The sequence below is a fragment of the Miniopterus schreibersii genome (genome assembly GCF_964146895.1).
Source record: "Miniopterus schreibersii genome assembly, chromosome: 10".
Taxonomy (NCBI): Eukaryota; Metazoa; Chordata; class Mammalia; order Chiroptera; family Miniopteridae; genus Miniopterus; species Miniopterus schreibersii.
Window position 1 is genome coordinate 71,458,446 of NC_138110.1, and position 16,657 is coordinate 71,475,102.

The 16,657-nt window shown below is 39.1% G+C and overlaps 2 protein-coding genes across 3 annotated transcripts in view; one reads left to right on the forward strand and one right to left on the reverse strand.

Annotated features, from left to right (window-relative positions):
- MACROD2 (mono-ADP ribosylhydrolase 2) overlaps positions 1–16,657 on the forward strand; it is a 1,375,516-nt gene that overhangs the window by 169,764 nt on the left and 1,189,095 nt on the right. The window lies entirely within an intron of this gene.
- Positions 1,448–15,097, reverse strand: FLRT3 (fibronectin leucine rich transmembrane protein 3). 2 transcript variants are annotated; one of them, XM_081148276.1, is made up of 3 exons: positions 14,869–15,097; positions 5,548–6,794; positions 1,448–5,010 (listed from the first exon to the last, which is right to left on the reverse strand). In XM_081148276.1, the coding sequence occupies exon 3, from the start codon at positions 4,965–4,967 to the stop codon at positions 3,018–3,020; it is 1,950 nt and encodes a 649-aa protein (XP_081004402.1). In that variant the 5' UTR covers positions 4,968–5,010; positions 5,548–6,794; positions 14,869–15,097; the 3' UTR covers positions 1,448–3,017. The 2 variants fall into 2 exon arrangements, with proteins under 2 accessions (XP_081004402.1, XP_081004401.1); XM_081148275.1 differs by lacking the exon at positions 5,548–6,794 and having other exon boundaries at positions 14,869–15,084.

Below are 16,657 nucleotides of genomic sequence, written 5' to 3' on the forward strand. Positions count from 1 at the left end.
TTTTGTCAAACAATCGGCAAGGGAGTGATTTTTCCCTCTTTTTTTTTTTTAACTTCCCCACTTGTATTCTTGTTAAATCTATAAGCTTAATATTCAGGATCGGGTATTTTCCCTACAGTTTTCTGTTAGTACCTGGTCAATAAAAATTGTGAATGTTTAATTTGAGAAATATGCAAATGTATCTGTAATTCAGTGCCCTTGAGGTTGATTTGTGGTTTGCTGTTCTATTGAAAGGATATCTATTTTTTCAGCAAAGCACTTGGATTTCATAGCAAGCCTAGCTAAAGAAAGAAAGGTTTACCTTCTCAGTGCTGTCTCTATTTGCTGGTGCAAGACATGTTTCTGACTTATCCCAGGTAAAATTATTGAAATGCATGTATTATAAGACATATAAAATTTTCTGTGGTCATGAAAGCTGTACTAACTGGAAAACAGTCAATATAATCTCTTGGCTTTTGGATTTTTATAAACTCATCGGTTTATAGGGACTTTATGGAGCCATTTAGCCCTTTCCCTGACTTCAGGTAGAACTGCAGCTGACCGACTCCAAATCTCTGGAAGCAAGGTCAGATTTCCCTCAGAAAAGGTTTCCTATGTTTAATGCTAATCACAGCTGTTTTTGTTATGCTGTTCCTTAGAAAACAGCTAACTTCCAAACAGGAATCAAAAGAGAAAGTATTGGGAAACACTTGAAGATGGCAAATGGATAATGAATGAGGTTACTTAGGCAGTTGGAGCTATTTGTTAGCATAGTAGAGGCAGCGATATCTAGCAAAACCCATGGAAACACATGGCTAACTTTTCTTGACCAAACAGTAGTAACTTATATTTGTTAAACATTCTACAGTTTTCATACATATCATCTCATTTAATCCTCACAGCAACCCTGTGAGGCGAGTGCTATTAATAATAGCCCCATTTTACAGAGAAGGAAACTAAACTAAGAAGAGTAAATGGTTTGTTTTTAAGTACATACCTAGTGAGTGGTACATCTGAGATTTCAAATCCTCTGATGCCAAATCACAGTACCAAAAAACTATTTAAAAAAAGTATTAGTTTTGCCCAGCTGGTGTGGTTCAGTGGTTGAGCATCGCCTCATGAACCAAGAAGTCCCCAGTTCGATTTCCAGTCTGGGAACATGCCCGGGTTGTGGGCCCAATCCCCAGTAGGGGGTGTGCAGGAGGCAGCCAGTTGATGATGTTTCTCTCTCATGGTGTTTCCATCTCCTTATCCCTCTCCCTTCCTCTCTCTCTCTGAAAAATCAATAAAAGCGTCAGTCAGGACAGTGGCAGCAGTGCACAGGACTGAAAGGTCACAGAACCACTCCTGAAGTTTTCCATCAACGGAATGAATACGTAAGATAAGAGTATCCAAAACACTGTTAGGAAATTAATGGATGCCTGAAACACTGCTTTTTAAAGTAAAATGATACACAAGCTCAAGATACTGCTATTTTATTTATTTATTTGTAGCCAACGTTTATTTTTATGTCTAGAAAAATACATGGGGGTGCTTAGACTAATGTGCTGGGCAATTTGCTACTTTAGTGATAGTAACATAATCCCGAAAAAGCAAGCACAATTATTCTGTACTTTTTTTTTGTTTGTTTTATTCAGCAATAAGACCATAATTTTTCATATTTAAGGAAGTATGAAAAATTTGTCGAATTTTAAAAGCTGAATACATGTAGCATTGGATCAAGGCACATACAAGACTGGCCAAAGGGCGTACAATGCACTTTGGTTTTTTGTTGGGGAAAAAAATCATGGCAACAGAAAAGTGATGTGGTTTTTAAACAAGTCATAGCTCACAATTCAGTAGGAAGCTAGAAAGAAATGTTACAAGTTCATTATGTAATATCTGGAAAACTGTGACAGTAATGGGCAGTAATCTTGATCATTGTGAAAGTAAATTGAACATTTATGTACAGTGTTAAAACATTTCACAGAAACAGAATCTAAATTTGATTTCTAGTATTTATTTTTTCTTTGAAATTCTCACTTATTTAAAGTACTACTTTCTCTGCATTGTTGAGGGAAATTTCTTAAGGTTATGCTACCCTTTTAATACTTACAAAGTTTGTTTGACATCCTCTGTGATAAAAACATAAACACTAACAATTATGTCTTTAGAGTCCGCCTTTCAAAAATGAGGATGGTATAGGCAAAACCAAAATGCAATTCTGATGTCTGTGTTCACTATGTTGTTCAAGTTTAAGTTTTTATGCTTTCCTAAGTACAAATTTCCCCCCTAACTTGGAAACATGCTTACTTTATTGTTTTTGTGAAGTCCTTTATTCTCAAAGTGTGGTTAACAACAGACCTCACACTCCTTTTAAGCCAGCTGATGTGTTCAGTTCAGAAGAGACGCTTATTTTCTCAAGGATAGCTAATTTTCTTAGACTAAAAAGGGAGATATGCAGTAAGTTTGATATTGCCCATTACTTCACATATTTTGATTTATTGAATACCACTGGGATAATACAAATTTAATGACTGGAACATTATTTCATAAATATTTTTTGAAATTTAATTTTTCTCATTCAGCCAGGTGTTATTACTTTTTTTACATTTTATTATTAATACCAAAGTGGAAAATGGCCTGTGCTTATACTACAAGGATCTCATGTGAATGCAGTCCTGATTGTTCAACACAGCAAGAAGATTCACTTTCACAGTCAACAAGTCATCTTACTCAGTAGAACACAAAGTAAATGGTTTATAACGTCAATATTTGCAAGGAAAATACAGTACAAATTACTAAAAAATACTAAAATATAGAATTGTGTTCAGGCCTCTCCACTACATCAACCGCAGCAGTAAACCTGACATTTGAAACTTTTAATAAAAAGTTCTTAAATATAAATTATATGGCAAATGTACAGTACATTGCTTTTTTTTTTTTCTTTTTTTTTCAGTCTCTTTTTCCAGTGTTTTGCAGTAGAACAGGGTCCCTACCGTCACCGCCCCTTAGGTTTAAAAACCGGCGACGGCCAGCTCTGGGCGAGGCCTCCGGCCTCACGAGTGCGAGTGGTCCGAGTCGGGGATGCCGCTGTCCCTGTAGCTGCGGCTGCTGCCGCTCTCGCTGTGCGCGCCCTTGTACAGGCCCATGCCGTTGGGGGGGAAGATGGTGTGGATGACGAACTCCTCCTTGGACGCCGGCTCGCCGCCCACGGGCAGCATCTGGAAGGAGGTCTCCCTGATCTCCAGGATGGAGGTGTCCTTCTTGGTGCCCGCCTCGGCGTAGTCGTCGTCCCGCCGCCGCCCCTTGCTGTAGGCGCAGTTCCGCGAGAGGAGCGCGCCGCGCCGGGGCACGTACCAGCACACGAGCGCCAGCAGCGCCAGCGCCAGCAGCGCCCCCGCGCCGCCGATGACGGCCGCCAGCGGCAGGCCCGGGTGCTGGTACGGCTCCTTCTCCTGCTCTCGGTTGAGGGTGGTGGTCGGGTTGTACATGCGAAGGGGCGCGGTCTCGGTCTCGATGCACACGGGGGCGTCGTCGAACAGGTAGAGGTTACTGGTTTCCATGGGAACCAGGCAGACGCGGTAGGGCGAGTCGGGCTCCAGGGCGGTGACCAAGTACTCGCTGCGTTCCCCGGTGACGATCGTCTCCGTTATAGATCCAAAGGCCGGGCTGTGGCCCAGCTTGAGCCAGCTGAGTCTCAAAGCAGTCATAGGCAGGACGAGTTTCCAGGAGATATGAATTGTGTCGGAGGTGACAGATTTCACAGTAATTACAACCGTTTTTCTCGCCGGACTCCCTGTGGTCCACTGATCCTTAGGGAGCTTGGGGCTCTTCAGGTCCGGTTGTTTGGTCACTGGAGCTGGCCACTGTCCTTGAGCAGGATACACCGTGTTGGGTATTGCAGTGGTTATCTGAATGGTGCTTACAGCAGCGCTGTCTTTACAATCAAACAGTTCTGCGTTGAGGTCCTTGATAGCCATGCCCCGCACTTTCTCTGGGGCCTGGCACATGAGCCCGCGCACATTGACCTTCACAGGGAGGGACTGTAACCAGTCCCGTACCCATTTCATCTTGCACCCACAGTACCAGGGATTGTTGCGAAGAATCAGCTGGGTTATATTGTCCAAATCATCAAAGATACCCTGAGGTAAATTACTTAGGTTATTATTGGACATATCAAGTCGATACAGCTGCCTTAGATAAGAAAAAGCATTGGGGGGCACCCGGTTGATGTGGTTGTCCTGAAGATAAAGCTTCCGCAGGTTTGTACCTGGAAGGTTCACTGGCGCGGCAGTCAGGGAATTCCGCACCAGGGACAGCTCTGTTAGGTTGACCAGGTTGAAGAAAACTTTATCACCCAAGCCGTGGTTGTTCAACAGGTTTCCATCCAAAACCAGGCGTTTTAGGCTAGTGAGACCTTGAAGAGACGGCGATGAGATGGTGGATATGCGATTATCGTCCAGGCGTAGTTCCTCTATAGTCCTGGGCAATCCCCAGGGGATTGTGCTAAGGTGGTTGCGGGACAGGAAGAGCAGCCGGAGAAAGTTGCTGTCTCGGAAGGCCCCCTCCTCTATGCTCACAGCAGACACGGAGTTATCATCCAAATGCAGTTCCTCCAGGTAGGGGATTTTTGAGAGTGAATCGTACGTGATGGTCCTTATGTTATTTTCTTGCAAATGTAACTCTTTCACATACTTTGGTAGGTTGGTAGGGAATTCGTCTAAACTGTTGTGGTACAGGTATATTCTTTCTACTCTCACCAAGTTTTTCAAATCTGAAGGGATCCCGGCATTATTTATTTGGTTGTTCTGAAGGTAGAGAGTTGTAGCGTCCTCCGGTATTCCTGCTGGGATGGATGTCAGGAAGCGGTCATTACAGTAAATGAAGCCGGCATCGCAGCGGCACACGGATGGGCAGGACTTAGCCATGACTGAAGGAGGTGCCACCTGGAGGATCAGCCCGATTTTAGTCCCGATGAGGAAGATGCTCCAGGCTGGGCTGATCATGGTCAGCAGTGTGGAGGTCTTTACACAAGGTAGCTTCAGAGCCCTAAAATGCAGTGAATTAAAAAAGAGACAGCAATCAGATCGGCGTACTTAAGATTGTATGCATTCAAAACAGATGTGGGAGTTAAAACATCTATAATCACTTTTAATATCTTAATTCTTTTTGCATGCTTAGGGTTTTTTGCTGCCTAACAAACAACGAACACAATCTTATAATCTCTTTACCTTAAATGTTTCTGGTATTAAATTAAGAAGTACCCTGTCCCAAACCCATTTGGTTTTGAAATGTTAAATATAATTAAAGTTTTATTGAATAGTTGAAAACATTATCGTAATACTTGTTATCAGTTCTGTAGCCAGTCAGTGACTGGGCTAATCAAATTTTTAATTTTTTTCTTAATTTTCATAGTGAATTGACATGCAAGAATATGGTTTGTTATATTTAAAGATGATAATGTTACTGTTTTTAAAAACCAAAATTTCTTGTCTACTTTTTATTAAGTTGACTATACAGGTAAAGAAATGTGTAGTAAAAAAAAAAAAAAATCAATTCTTTTACTATTCTGGAACAGTTACATACCTCGTGAGGTCCTAAATCCCAGTAAAGCTAATTGTTTGCTTTGAATATTGGCATTATTTCTTCTTCTCTTACTATTTTATTAAACATTGTTAGATGGGTATTTCTAGCAAGAAAATCAGAAGACATCTTTTTCATCTGCTTTAGGGAAAGAAGGAATTACATAACTAACACATCCAACTACTGGAATTCCATTTCATGTTTCACTGGTTCTTGCTTTTGTTCCCACTCTGCGGTGCTCTGTACGACGTGGTTTAATGGCTTCGTGCACATGTTCTGTTATATTCTGTCTCATAACATGTTTCCACACTGCATTTATCCTTCAAGTTCTAATCCAGATTAGGACTCGACTTCCTCCATGGCTGGAGAACTTATAGATGGAGACTGACCTAGTTGTGTAATATCATTTCTTCTGCGCTTTTAGGTATTAGCCTTTATAATTTCAGACATGAAAATAAAAGACTTTATTCTTTTTCCTACCTTATTGAATGATAAGGTGAGTAAATTTTGCGTGAGTGAGAATCCAATGCACATATGTTATTTTCCTGGTGAGGGGCTGGGACTTACAAACTCCCGTTTAGTCCTTGGAAATGTTCTTCACTGTTTGTTCAAGTAATCCTGTGATGCACACACCTCCAGGTCAGGCTCGCTGCTGTCAATGAACGTTCCAGCTGTGGTGCGGCACGGTGGGCAAGCTCGTTAAAGTGGGGGCCCGAAACAGTTCAGCTTCCTGTTACTATGTAGAACACATGGCTTCCTATGTTTTTGTTTTTGTTTTTTTCTTCCCAATAGAGTTTCTGTGTGAAGGTTTCTTTTGTGTAGCTTAATTCCCTTAGTGGAAATTGCTTTCTGTGAAATTCTTATTGGCTCTTCTGTGCAATGTGTTCAGAGACAGTAACTTCAGATCCTCATGAAGAAAGCCATTCATGATGTTAAGGCCTGTATAGTAATAGGTTTTTCAGGCAGTTATCCCCCCCCACCTTTATTCCCATCCAGGATTATCCAAGAATAAACTTTGTACAGTAGCTACATCCTGAGGTATGATTACCTGCTGTGAAATAGCTATTTCCAGCTTTTGCTTCTTGCTGCTTTCTTAGAATATCTGTTGTAGTCACGTTATGCAAGAACAGGTATTCTTTTTTAAGAGGTAAAGAAAACTTAATTCAGATATTCTTCGTGGAAAAAAAAGGAAGCATACTAGATTTCCTGTATATTTCTCTTCCTTAAAACATACTGGGTCTGAGCATCTCCTGTGAAAGTAAAAGGTTTTAATGAACTTCTAGTAATGAACTTCTAACATACTAGAGATATTTCCTAGAAATAACTTTAATTCCTTCTTTGAGCAAGAACATCTTTCATCACAGTAGTTGGTGAAAGGGAGAAGATGACCTCTTTGTCTTTACTTCCCATTATACTATATTAATAAAGTAAGAGACGAAGTTGAGATGGTCACCAAACAGGTAATTTCTGTTAACTGATTGTTAGTGTCACTTTGAATTAAACTCAGAAGCAAAGCTTCATTCAAGAGGTTACAGTAAGCCCCTTCCATGGCTTTTAAACTCAGGCTAGGCCAGTCTTTAAAAGTTCACTTTTGAATCTTAGATATAAAATGATTCTACAATTTAATGAGTTGAAAAGAGTTTGCTTTAGAAGCTTTTCTTTTGACTTGCTCAGTGCCCTGTTTAATTCTTCCTGCAGGTCTCAGTTTCCCCAAATGCAGACTGTGGACCCCATCACTTCCTACTCAGTGTTGTCTCTGAGGTGATGATCTTAAACCCCTAGTGACTCGGGTGTTCTTGGCCAAAAGTCATAATTTGTTTTCCAGGAGGATATACTTTTCTCTTCTTTTAGTAAACTGAATTTGAAAAACTTGTATTTGGAATAGAAAGGACACTGTTTCAATCAGTGTGCTTATAACGACCATTAGGAAAGCACATCAAAACCGGGCAAGACATTTCCCTCTAGGTTCGAACACAAACAGGCCGATTTCCAGTAAGGGTATTTTTTTTCATTTCTGAAACAAGACTTAAGACTTGCCCAACGAGACCAGTGATTTTAATGAGGACTGCTCTGCCCATATCTAATACACACGAAGACTTTTGTGGTGGATGGGGGAGGTAGGTAGGATCAGTATCTAGAATCCAGGTTTACCAGCTCAGTGGCTTTCTGTATATGTAGGGAACATTCCAGTATCATGGAAATATTTGACCCTGAAGTTAAGGAAAAAGGCAGAAGCAATTTGCTTCTCCCCCTGTAATTACCTAGCATCCAACAAGGATAGCATCTGTTCCAGAATTCAAACACTACTGAAAGTGAATGTTAATAAACAAGGCCAAAATCTGTTTCTGGTTGCTTGTGAAAAATTTAGTTTCTTTTAGTTTGTCACCAGATACCAACACTTGTCATAAACTACATTAACAAAAGAAAAATTAAAAAAAATTACAGGTAAATTTAATTTATTATTTAGGCAACTTGAAACAAAAATAGCAGTTAGCAGCTGGATCAAGTAGTCTCAAGCGGATAGTGCAGTGTGCCCACAGAGGAGTGTTTAAATGATTCATTGTTTAATGTGAAGTTTTACTGTGATGCCTTTAGGGCTTTGCTCATTATTGTTGAATTTCTACAGTGCTTTTTTTTTTTCTTTCTTGAAAACTGTTGCTTTCTCAGTATGTGAAAATAGAAAACCAAGCTGTTGAAATTATAATTAAAAAGTTACTCTAAAAAGTATCTGCTGAAAATGTTTTCTAAGCTTGAAAATTATTCAAAGTATAAAGTAATTTGGTTATTTTAAGCTTAGAAAACAATTACTTTTGTTAAATTGCATTAGAAACTAATTAAAAAACTATAAAAATCATAAGTGAGAACCTGCTTAAAGTGTTACCAATAATCAGGCATTTCTCATGCTCTAGGACATACTCTGAAGCTGAGGAGATGGCTGATGAATGGAGATTTAAAAACTGTTGATTGCTCCGCAAGTCAGTCAGCCACAGTTATGTGCAGGTGATGCATATTGATAACCAGAGATAAAGCTTGTATCTGAACTGCAAATATTTCACCAAATCTAGCTCTAAGAATACATATATATATATATATATATATATATATATATATATATACTGATTTTCACATTTTTAATTCAGAGAAAGGAAAAAAAAAACCTGAATGGGTGTGCAAAGAAGGGAGATTAATTTGTTTATTTTTCCTGTTTTACATCTGTGAAACTGCTTCCTTTGCTCTGTTTGATATGCAAGCTCCTGATGGCATTAATACAACACTGGTAATAATGTGGGATTGATGGAAAGCCTTAAATCTCATTAAATTCTTGGAAAATGCCATTCTCCCCTCCCCTAAACAGCATTAAAACAAAAGGCAAAAACATCAAAGGGGCTTCTTTGGAGAGAAGGATACTCTTTCAGACATGAAGATTCCCTTGCCAACCCCTACCCCCTTTACTTGAGCTCAAAACCATTCAATTCATGTTTGATTTTTTAAAATATATTTTACACCTTCTTCTTCCCTTTTGTATTTGAAACTCTAGTGCTAACCAGTTCTTGCATATGAAAGGTTGTAAAGATCTCTCCAGCCAAAACAGGCAGTCCTGCCCCACGCTCAGACTTCCTCCTTTCTGCCCAGCTCTACACGCACACAGAGACTGTGGCTGAATGTGAATGATGAGAGGGAAAATGACCCCCCTCCCAGGCACGGACACTGAGGCCCAGGTGTCCACGACAGCGACTTCAGGGCCTCTGTGCCTGCGCAGGCTTGAAAGAGCCCATGGCTTCTGAACAACAACAAAAAAAGATCTTTTAGAAAAATGTTAATGGGGTAACTTGGGGAAAAATATAAATGGAGTCCTGGCTACTTAAAGGAATGTTTAAAATTATTTTTTTAATAGAATCATTAAGTATATTGCATTTAAAACTGCAACAAAAAGAAGAAAAACATAATCACTTCACTGGTAAATCAAATTTTTAATAGGAAGCTTTTCAGTTTCTTTTTATAAATAAAAATTGTGGAGTTTTTTTATTTAAATTGCATTTATAATGTAATCACCAAGTCTGTGAAAAACCTCCCATTTATTTCCATGATACACGTAAGAAAGTATGTAAATAGATAAGCATGCTATCATTTTTAGATAAATGAATCTGAATAGAAAACTGGTGTTTAAATAAAGTCAAGAAATTGGGGCAATCTACATGTTTATATGATTCCTTCTCCTTTCCTCTACAATATTTTGAAGGTGGGAATGTTTGAGATGAGAAGGTATTTTCTTGTTTTGATCACTTAGATTAAGGTTATATTATATACTGATATTGCTAACTCTCTAAATCCTTTATTTGCCACCTTTGATTTTCATTGATTATTTGAAATCATTGCTCATTTAAAAAAAAAAAACTGAAACCAAGTATAGTTTTGAGATTGTAGTTTATTTTGTTGATTTGCCTCACATAATGATTTCCTAATGCTGATAATTTTTAAAAATATTAAATCTAAAAGTAGAATGGCATGTAGAACTTCCAAGTTAACTGCATTATTATTTTGAGTAAAACCTTGAGATTGAAAAAAACCCACATCCTTATTCAAATTTATCCAAGTCTATGAATATTTCTAGGTAAACTGGAATTTACAAAATCATAATCTAGAGTATTAGGAAAGTAGTTCACTTATGAAGGCTTAAATTGCTGCTAGAAAAAGCACAACAAAATTATCAACCTGCGAATGCTAAGTCTTTGTGAGGACATGGTATTTCAAATAAACTACATACGTGGTTAAACTGAAAAACTGGAGAACATCAGGTTAGTTGAGAGTGACAGCAAAATGCTTTCTAAGCAGCCTGTCTGGTAGTTAAATTTTCCACGATCATCAGATTTCAGGAAAGTTCCAATTCTTTTGTTTAATGCCAGGCAAGCAGAAGGACTTCTAACTCTCCTCTTGAGAGTCATGAAGTCTGAAGGGTTTGCTGAGAGGCAGGGAAGCAAGTGTGCCTTTTCACACTTCGTTTTATCCAGACTGTTTTCTAGCCTGAAGGAATTTCTGTTTTACTTATGCAATATAGGGGATAAAAGTTCCAAATCAAAGGATTTTTACTTTCTCCCTTTATGTTACTGATTCTTTTTCCCAATAGGTTTGTGATAAGTGAATCTAATCCTGCTTCATTTATTTTGGCTACATGTTGCATCCTTAGAACAAAAAGGCAAGCTAGGCTCTTACCCATCATCATAGTGAATGCTGCTTCCTTTCATGACATTGAAGCCAGACTAAATAAATTAGAGAAGCGAGACTTGCAGGATTGAATAAGGTATTAATTTAGAGAGTGGTAAAGGTGAGCAGTGGAGAGCTTGGGACAGGGGAAGTGCTTTAAGTTTGCGTTGACTTTGAGCAACTACAGTGAATACTATGCTTACTTTTGTTAAGCCACAAACATTTTCCCATTGCCCACTTGAAACTCCTTTTTCGGTGTTGTGAGTACAATTTGGTTGATGTGCTTAAAACTTCTAATATTCCAATTTCCATACACTAGTACAACAGATATTTGGGTCTACTGTGTGCCAAGCACTGTGCTGGCTGGTGAGAGCATCCAAGATCATAAAACACCTTGTTTTCTCATGTCAGAGTAGGGTATTATTGATTTAAACCAAATGAACAGGAAAAAAATCAACAACGCATAAACTGATCGATCCACCATCCAGTGGGCACACTTCAAAAAAAGGGTGTTTAACCAAATATGGCCTGTGGGTTTTCCTTCCAAAGTTGCCACGGTAACTCGTGCACATGAGAAGCGAAAGAATAAAGAACAAAAGCTGTCATTGTGTCGTCGTCAGCGTGTGGGCAGTTCCCCCTCCTCTCATTTAAGCAGACTGGTACCTGGAGAGGGCTTTTCATACCTTCCTGACACCTGATTGGGGGCTGGGAAGGAGGTCCTGCATATGCAAAACAAATGCCACTTCAGCTTCGGCTTAAATTATATTTTGTTCCTTTTTCCTTAAAACTCTTTTCTCTGGAGTTCTTGTCAGTTGACAGATCAAAGCCCTGAAACCTGCTCTTGTGTGCAATATAGACCTGGTTTGCAAAACTGTGTTTTAGGATATGATGTTTCACCAGGGTTAGTGACGCTGATCTGCATTCTGAAACTGGAAAACACTTTCTGAAATGTGTATTTCTATTTTGGTTCTTAAGAGAAAGAAGGGTTTTGTTTTTGTTTTTTTCAGGAGGTGTTTACAAACCATCTCTCTGTTGGACGTTGGTTTGTTGAGTTACACGTTTTTGAAATGGTGGAGTTGAGAAACAGCCCTTTTTATGTTCTAAAGAGGAAAATGCAGTTTTGAGAATTAATACTGCTGAGAGGTCTACTGTAGAGTTTTTGCCCGCTGGGGGGTGGTACACGCCACCAGAACGCTGCTTTCAGAAACCGCAAGTCAGATGTGGGCTGCTGCCGGCCAGTTTTTCTCTGGTTTAATTACAACAAAGCCTCCCGTTGAGAAGAACAGTGAAGGCCTCTGGGGCGGGGGGGGGGGGGGGGGGGGGGGGGGGGGGGGGGGGGGGGGGGGGAGGGAAAAGGGAATGAGGGAAAAAGGAGGGAAGAAATTACAGCCTTTGAGAAATTTACTGAATCTTATTTCCCTCGTTGACTTCATTTATGGTGGTCTTCATTTGACTTTCAACAATTATTTATAACGCTATTAAAATAGACTGGCTGAATAAAGGAATATTTGGGGGGCTTTATACAGAATTTTTAAGTTAGCTCTGGGTCTTGCCATTAGTCACATTCTTTGTTTAGTAGCCCACCCACCTTTAAAAAGGGGAGGAAAGTTAAGATTCACTGAAATGTCAGTTTTAAACCAAATTAAAAAAAAAAGGGCTACATTTAATTTAACATTGGTATGAACACTGGCATATTAAAAATGAAAAGCAGAAAGAAGAAACATGTATAAATTATGAATACAAGGCAAGTTCTCTGCTACTGATTTTTGTAGGGTTTGAAATTATTGAAAATATTCCAGAAAGAGGAGGCAGCCTGAGGTTGTGTGGCCAAGAAAAGCCAGACAAGCCTCTCTGCAGTGCACTTGCATGTTTCAAGCTGATAATTGTATTTTTCATCTGGAGACACTGAGCTTTCATTAGGGTCTTGTATCCCTAGGCAGGAGATGCTGAACATAATTGGAGTTTCTATTTGATTGGGCAATATAGTCGAGAGAAGAAACTGGGGTAAAGATAATTAATAGCTTGCTAACAAAGTCTGACAGCCACAAGATTTCAACCAAATTTATTTCACACCGCTTCATTTAGCTCTGAAAAAGTTTTGATAGAATTGGTGGCTCCTTAATTAACACTTGAAAGCAAAAGAAACATACCTTTTATTTTGCTGCCACATTCAGTTATGACAAAATTTCTTACTGTTTTTCTTTTTTTTGTAAAAACTTTATTTGCTGCCCAATTATGTATTTCGCAAACGTTAATGTTTAGGAAGCCTTTATTTAATTGGGCATTTTGAACCTAACCATAATTGATTTAAAAGGTGGGGGGTAGGGGATCAGAGAAATGAAAAGCCCAATTACTACCCGATGGTTAGTGTTATACAGGAACACAGTAGTTATGAAATCATTATGTTTATTCATTCAATAATATCTTTGCTGATCCTTGGACTTGTTGTGTTTTGGCAGTGCTCTATTTAAAAATAAATTAGATGTGTGACTTTTCTACTTACATGCAATCACATTTTTTATAACTTTTTTTTAATCTCAGGCTAAGGTGTGTATGTATGTATGTGTGTATATGTCATGGTGTGCACACACATATATTTGCAATCTAAGTGGGATATCTCTGATTTAATCTTCTTATAGATTAAAACCTGGCATATTAGTATTGGTCGTAGTGGTAATATTAATGTTTTGTGTTACTTTTAAAGGATTAATTTCTTTCTTCACTCATTTCAAAAGAGACAAGTATCAGTCATCTGTCACTTTGGGACAAGCATTATGGTCCTATCTGAAAAGAGACAGATTCATTCTTTATGTTTATGTTGGTCAGGATATTTGTATGCAGTTAGGAGTAAAAGACAGGCATTGCTACAGCTGGAGCACTTTTCTGGTGGTTCTATCATGTTGTTTTCCTGCTAATGAAGTAACATGCATTTTTGAGCACAGAGATTTATTAAGAAAATTAGAAATAGCTAATTTTTAAAACTATGTGAGAATTTGGTTCTGCAATGGGCAAATATCAATGACTCGTATTCTTTTGACTTCTAAATAAATAAAGAATTTAAAATCCTGCTCCCTCTCCACGATGTTGAGAAAATATAGGCCTGTTGCACTCTTTACCTCGGTGCAACCATTTTGTTTCAGATCTAATTCACTGAAAAAAAAATTTTTTTTTTTAAGGAATATACATTTAACTGATTTTGAAAGCTTTGTTCTATAAAAGTATTTCTTTCAATATAATAAGATTTTCCTATTATAAGTTGCAAGGGAATGGACAGCCTACACATCCCACTTGATGAGGGCTCTCCTCATTTTTCCCCCTGCCACCCCAAACTCGTTGCATACATCAGGCATCACTTCCAAGCTCAGCTTTGTTAGTTTTTCTGAGTAGACTTTGCCAATTACTATGCTCGTCACATACTACATTTGCCCAAGCGATGGATTTTGGCTTTCTACAGGAGAGGAGATATGGTTTGGAAGAGAGGCTCCCTCTCCTCTGAGTTGAATTAACTAGTTGAGATTTGCAAGCCTGAAATGCTTGAAGGAGCTCTGGCAGGAGAGCAGTGCAAGCTTTAAAATCTAGGTGTAGCTGTTAGTCCTTACAGAGGCATAGGAGTCGCCAGGAGTAGCTCAGCGAGCTGTGAGCAAGATGTATGCTTTTCATGTACTGCGTACTCATGGGCTGAGGAATTATTGATTTTCTTTCACAGTTGTAAAAACAGCAATTGGTGATCATGCCACACATACAGTACACACCAAGTTAGCAAGACCTTTCGCATTCCTCTCTGTGAAAAAATCTGCCTTGTATTCTTTAATACCTAATGCTGAACTTTCGAACTTAATGTTTTCCATAAGACTCTTTAAATAGCAACCAAAAGAGACAGAACATAGCTGTTTACTTTTTTTTTTCTAAAAAAACGAAAGGAGGTTTTAAGCAACTTCTTGCATTTGGCTATATAGTTAAATTTTTCCTTGCTGGCTCGCATGCCCCTATATTGCTGGCACCGGTGACAGAATAAATATTTGGGTCTGGATGCCTCATGGCACCAAGTCATTTCTTTAGAGAGAGTAAAAGCCAAGCAAACTTTCTGGGACAATCATAAGGAAAAACATGGGAAACACTTACCAGGAAGACGAGGAAAAGCAATTCCATATATACTGCCGCTCTGGCCGTGTAATTCCACTGACTGCGAACTGGAGTGACAACCCTCCCCCGGCCAGGCTGCGGTGCCGGCCACACAAAGCCCGCGGCAGCTGCGGGCTGCGCCGGTCCCGCCGCTGTCAGCCCGCACGCAGGACGGCGCGGGAGCCTTCCAGCTACTGCGCACAGCCCACCTCGTCTGAAGTTAAGCCGCACCTCGCAGTGGTTGGGGACCGGGTGATGTCATGGGTGGGCAGGACTTAGGCGGCTCTGCTGGGTGAGGTAACTGGAGGCTGGGCACGGGCTTCGCGAACGCTAGAGGGAGCGAGAGCAGCCGGGATGCCGCTCAGCCCGAGCGGGGCCAGCTGGTCCGTGGGCAGCCCTTTGGAGTCGCAGCGTTTTCTAAAGTTGTACTACAGCGAGGAAGCGGTAGCAAGCTTCTAAAAAAAATGCCAGCATGTTAGAAGCGTATTTATAAGATTGCAATAGAAAAACCCAGGTTCTTTTTGCTTTTAAGCAATCTGTGCTAAGAAATTAAAATCATTTTATTTTCATGATTGACTAGTTGTAATAATAATTAGGAAAGCTAGTAACCCCAACTGTGAATATTTATTCGACAAATAAATAAAAGGTAGGTTCAAATAAATAACTGACTTATTTAAGGGAAGGAAAACAGGGATGTCAAAAGACAAAAGGCAAAAAAAAAATAAAAATAGAAATAACCAGTCATTTTTCCTGTAGTCAATGAGTAAGTTATTGTTCTTGCTCTGTATATCTTTTAGAACTATATTTTTCATGTATTTACACTACTTGTGTATCTTCTTTAGAACCTAGAAGATATTAGATTTTTTTCATACTTAGGGGACCCTCCCTAAAAGTTTTCGAAAAATTAAATAGAATACTTTCCTTTCTGATACGTTTTTGCTGTTCTGGACATGGGCTAAGAACATCTCGAGGAGGGAAAACTTTCAGGGGTGGTTTTGCTTGTATTAAAATTATTTTATTTGAATAAACACTGGACAATTGCAAGACAGACATTATAAATGTCTGTTTAATTAGCAGAATTATAGACGTATATTTTCAATTATGATTTTCATAGACTGTTTTCTGCTATGTGGTTAGTAATTACTTTGGTCCCATAAGTGTTTCACTTTTAAATGTTGCTGGGAAGAAGTTTGCTTAGATATTTACCTGGAGACAATTTTCATAAACTAATATTTGTTTTATCCTTAGAGGTTCACACCACTCTCCTTTGTTTTTTGTTTTTGTTTGTTTGTTTCTATGAGGGTTTGTTTCTGAGGGAAGCCAGCTAAATGTCTTTTCCAGTAGTATTTGATTATGGTCTCTTCATGAGTTTTGCTGACTGTATCTATTGATAAGCTTCTTTAATAGCAGTTGGACCTTCTGAGTGCCTCTTCAAGCACAGGTGGTATCAAAGTAGAAGGTAAACCCTTGATAAGAGGTGTGTTGACCCCCATTGTTCTATGATTGCACTTCTGCTGGCCCCTGAGGACAGACCGTTAAACCCAGGAGTTTTAGGAATTCTCAACTCTGTGAAAAGCCAGTTTCTTAGAAATGTTAGGTAGCACAAGTTACCCTGAGATGCAGCTCCTGAATTTTTGGAAGAAAGGGACGTGGGAATAACATAATCTCTCAATAAAGGGTGGGTATTTTTCCCGTTACTGTAAAACAAACACATGGATTAAATTATTTTATGAAATAATTCTTTCTAGAACTACTTTCAGATGGGAGCTGGTTATATTTAAAAAGGACT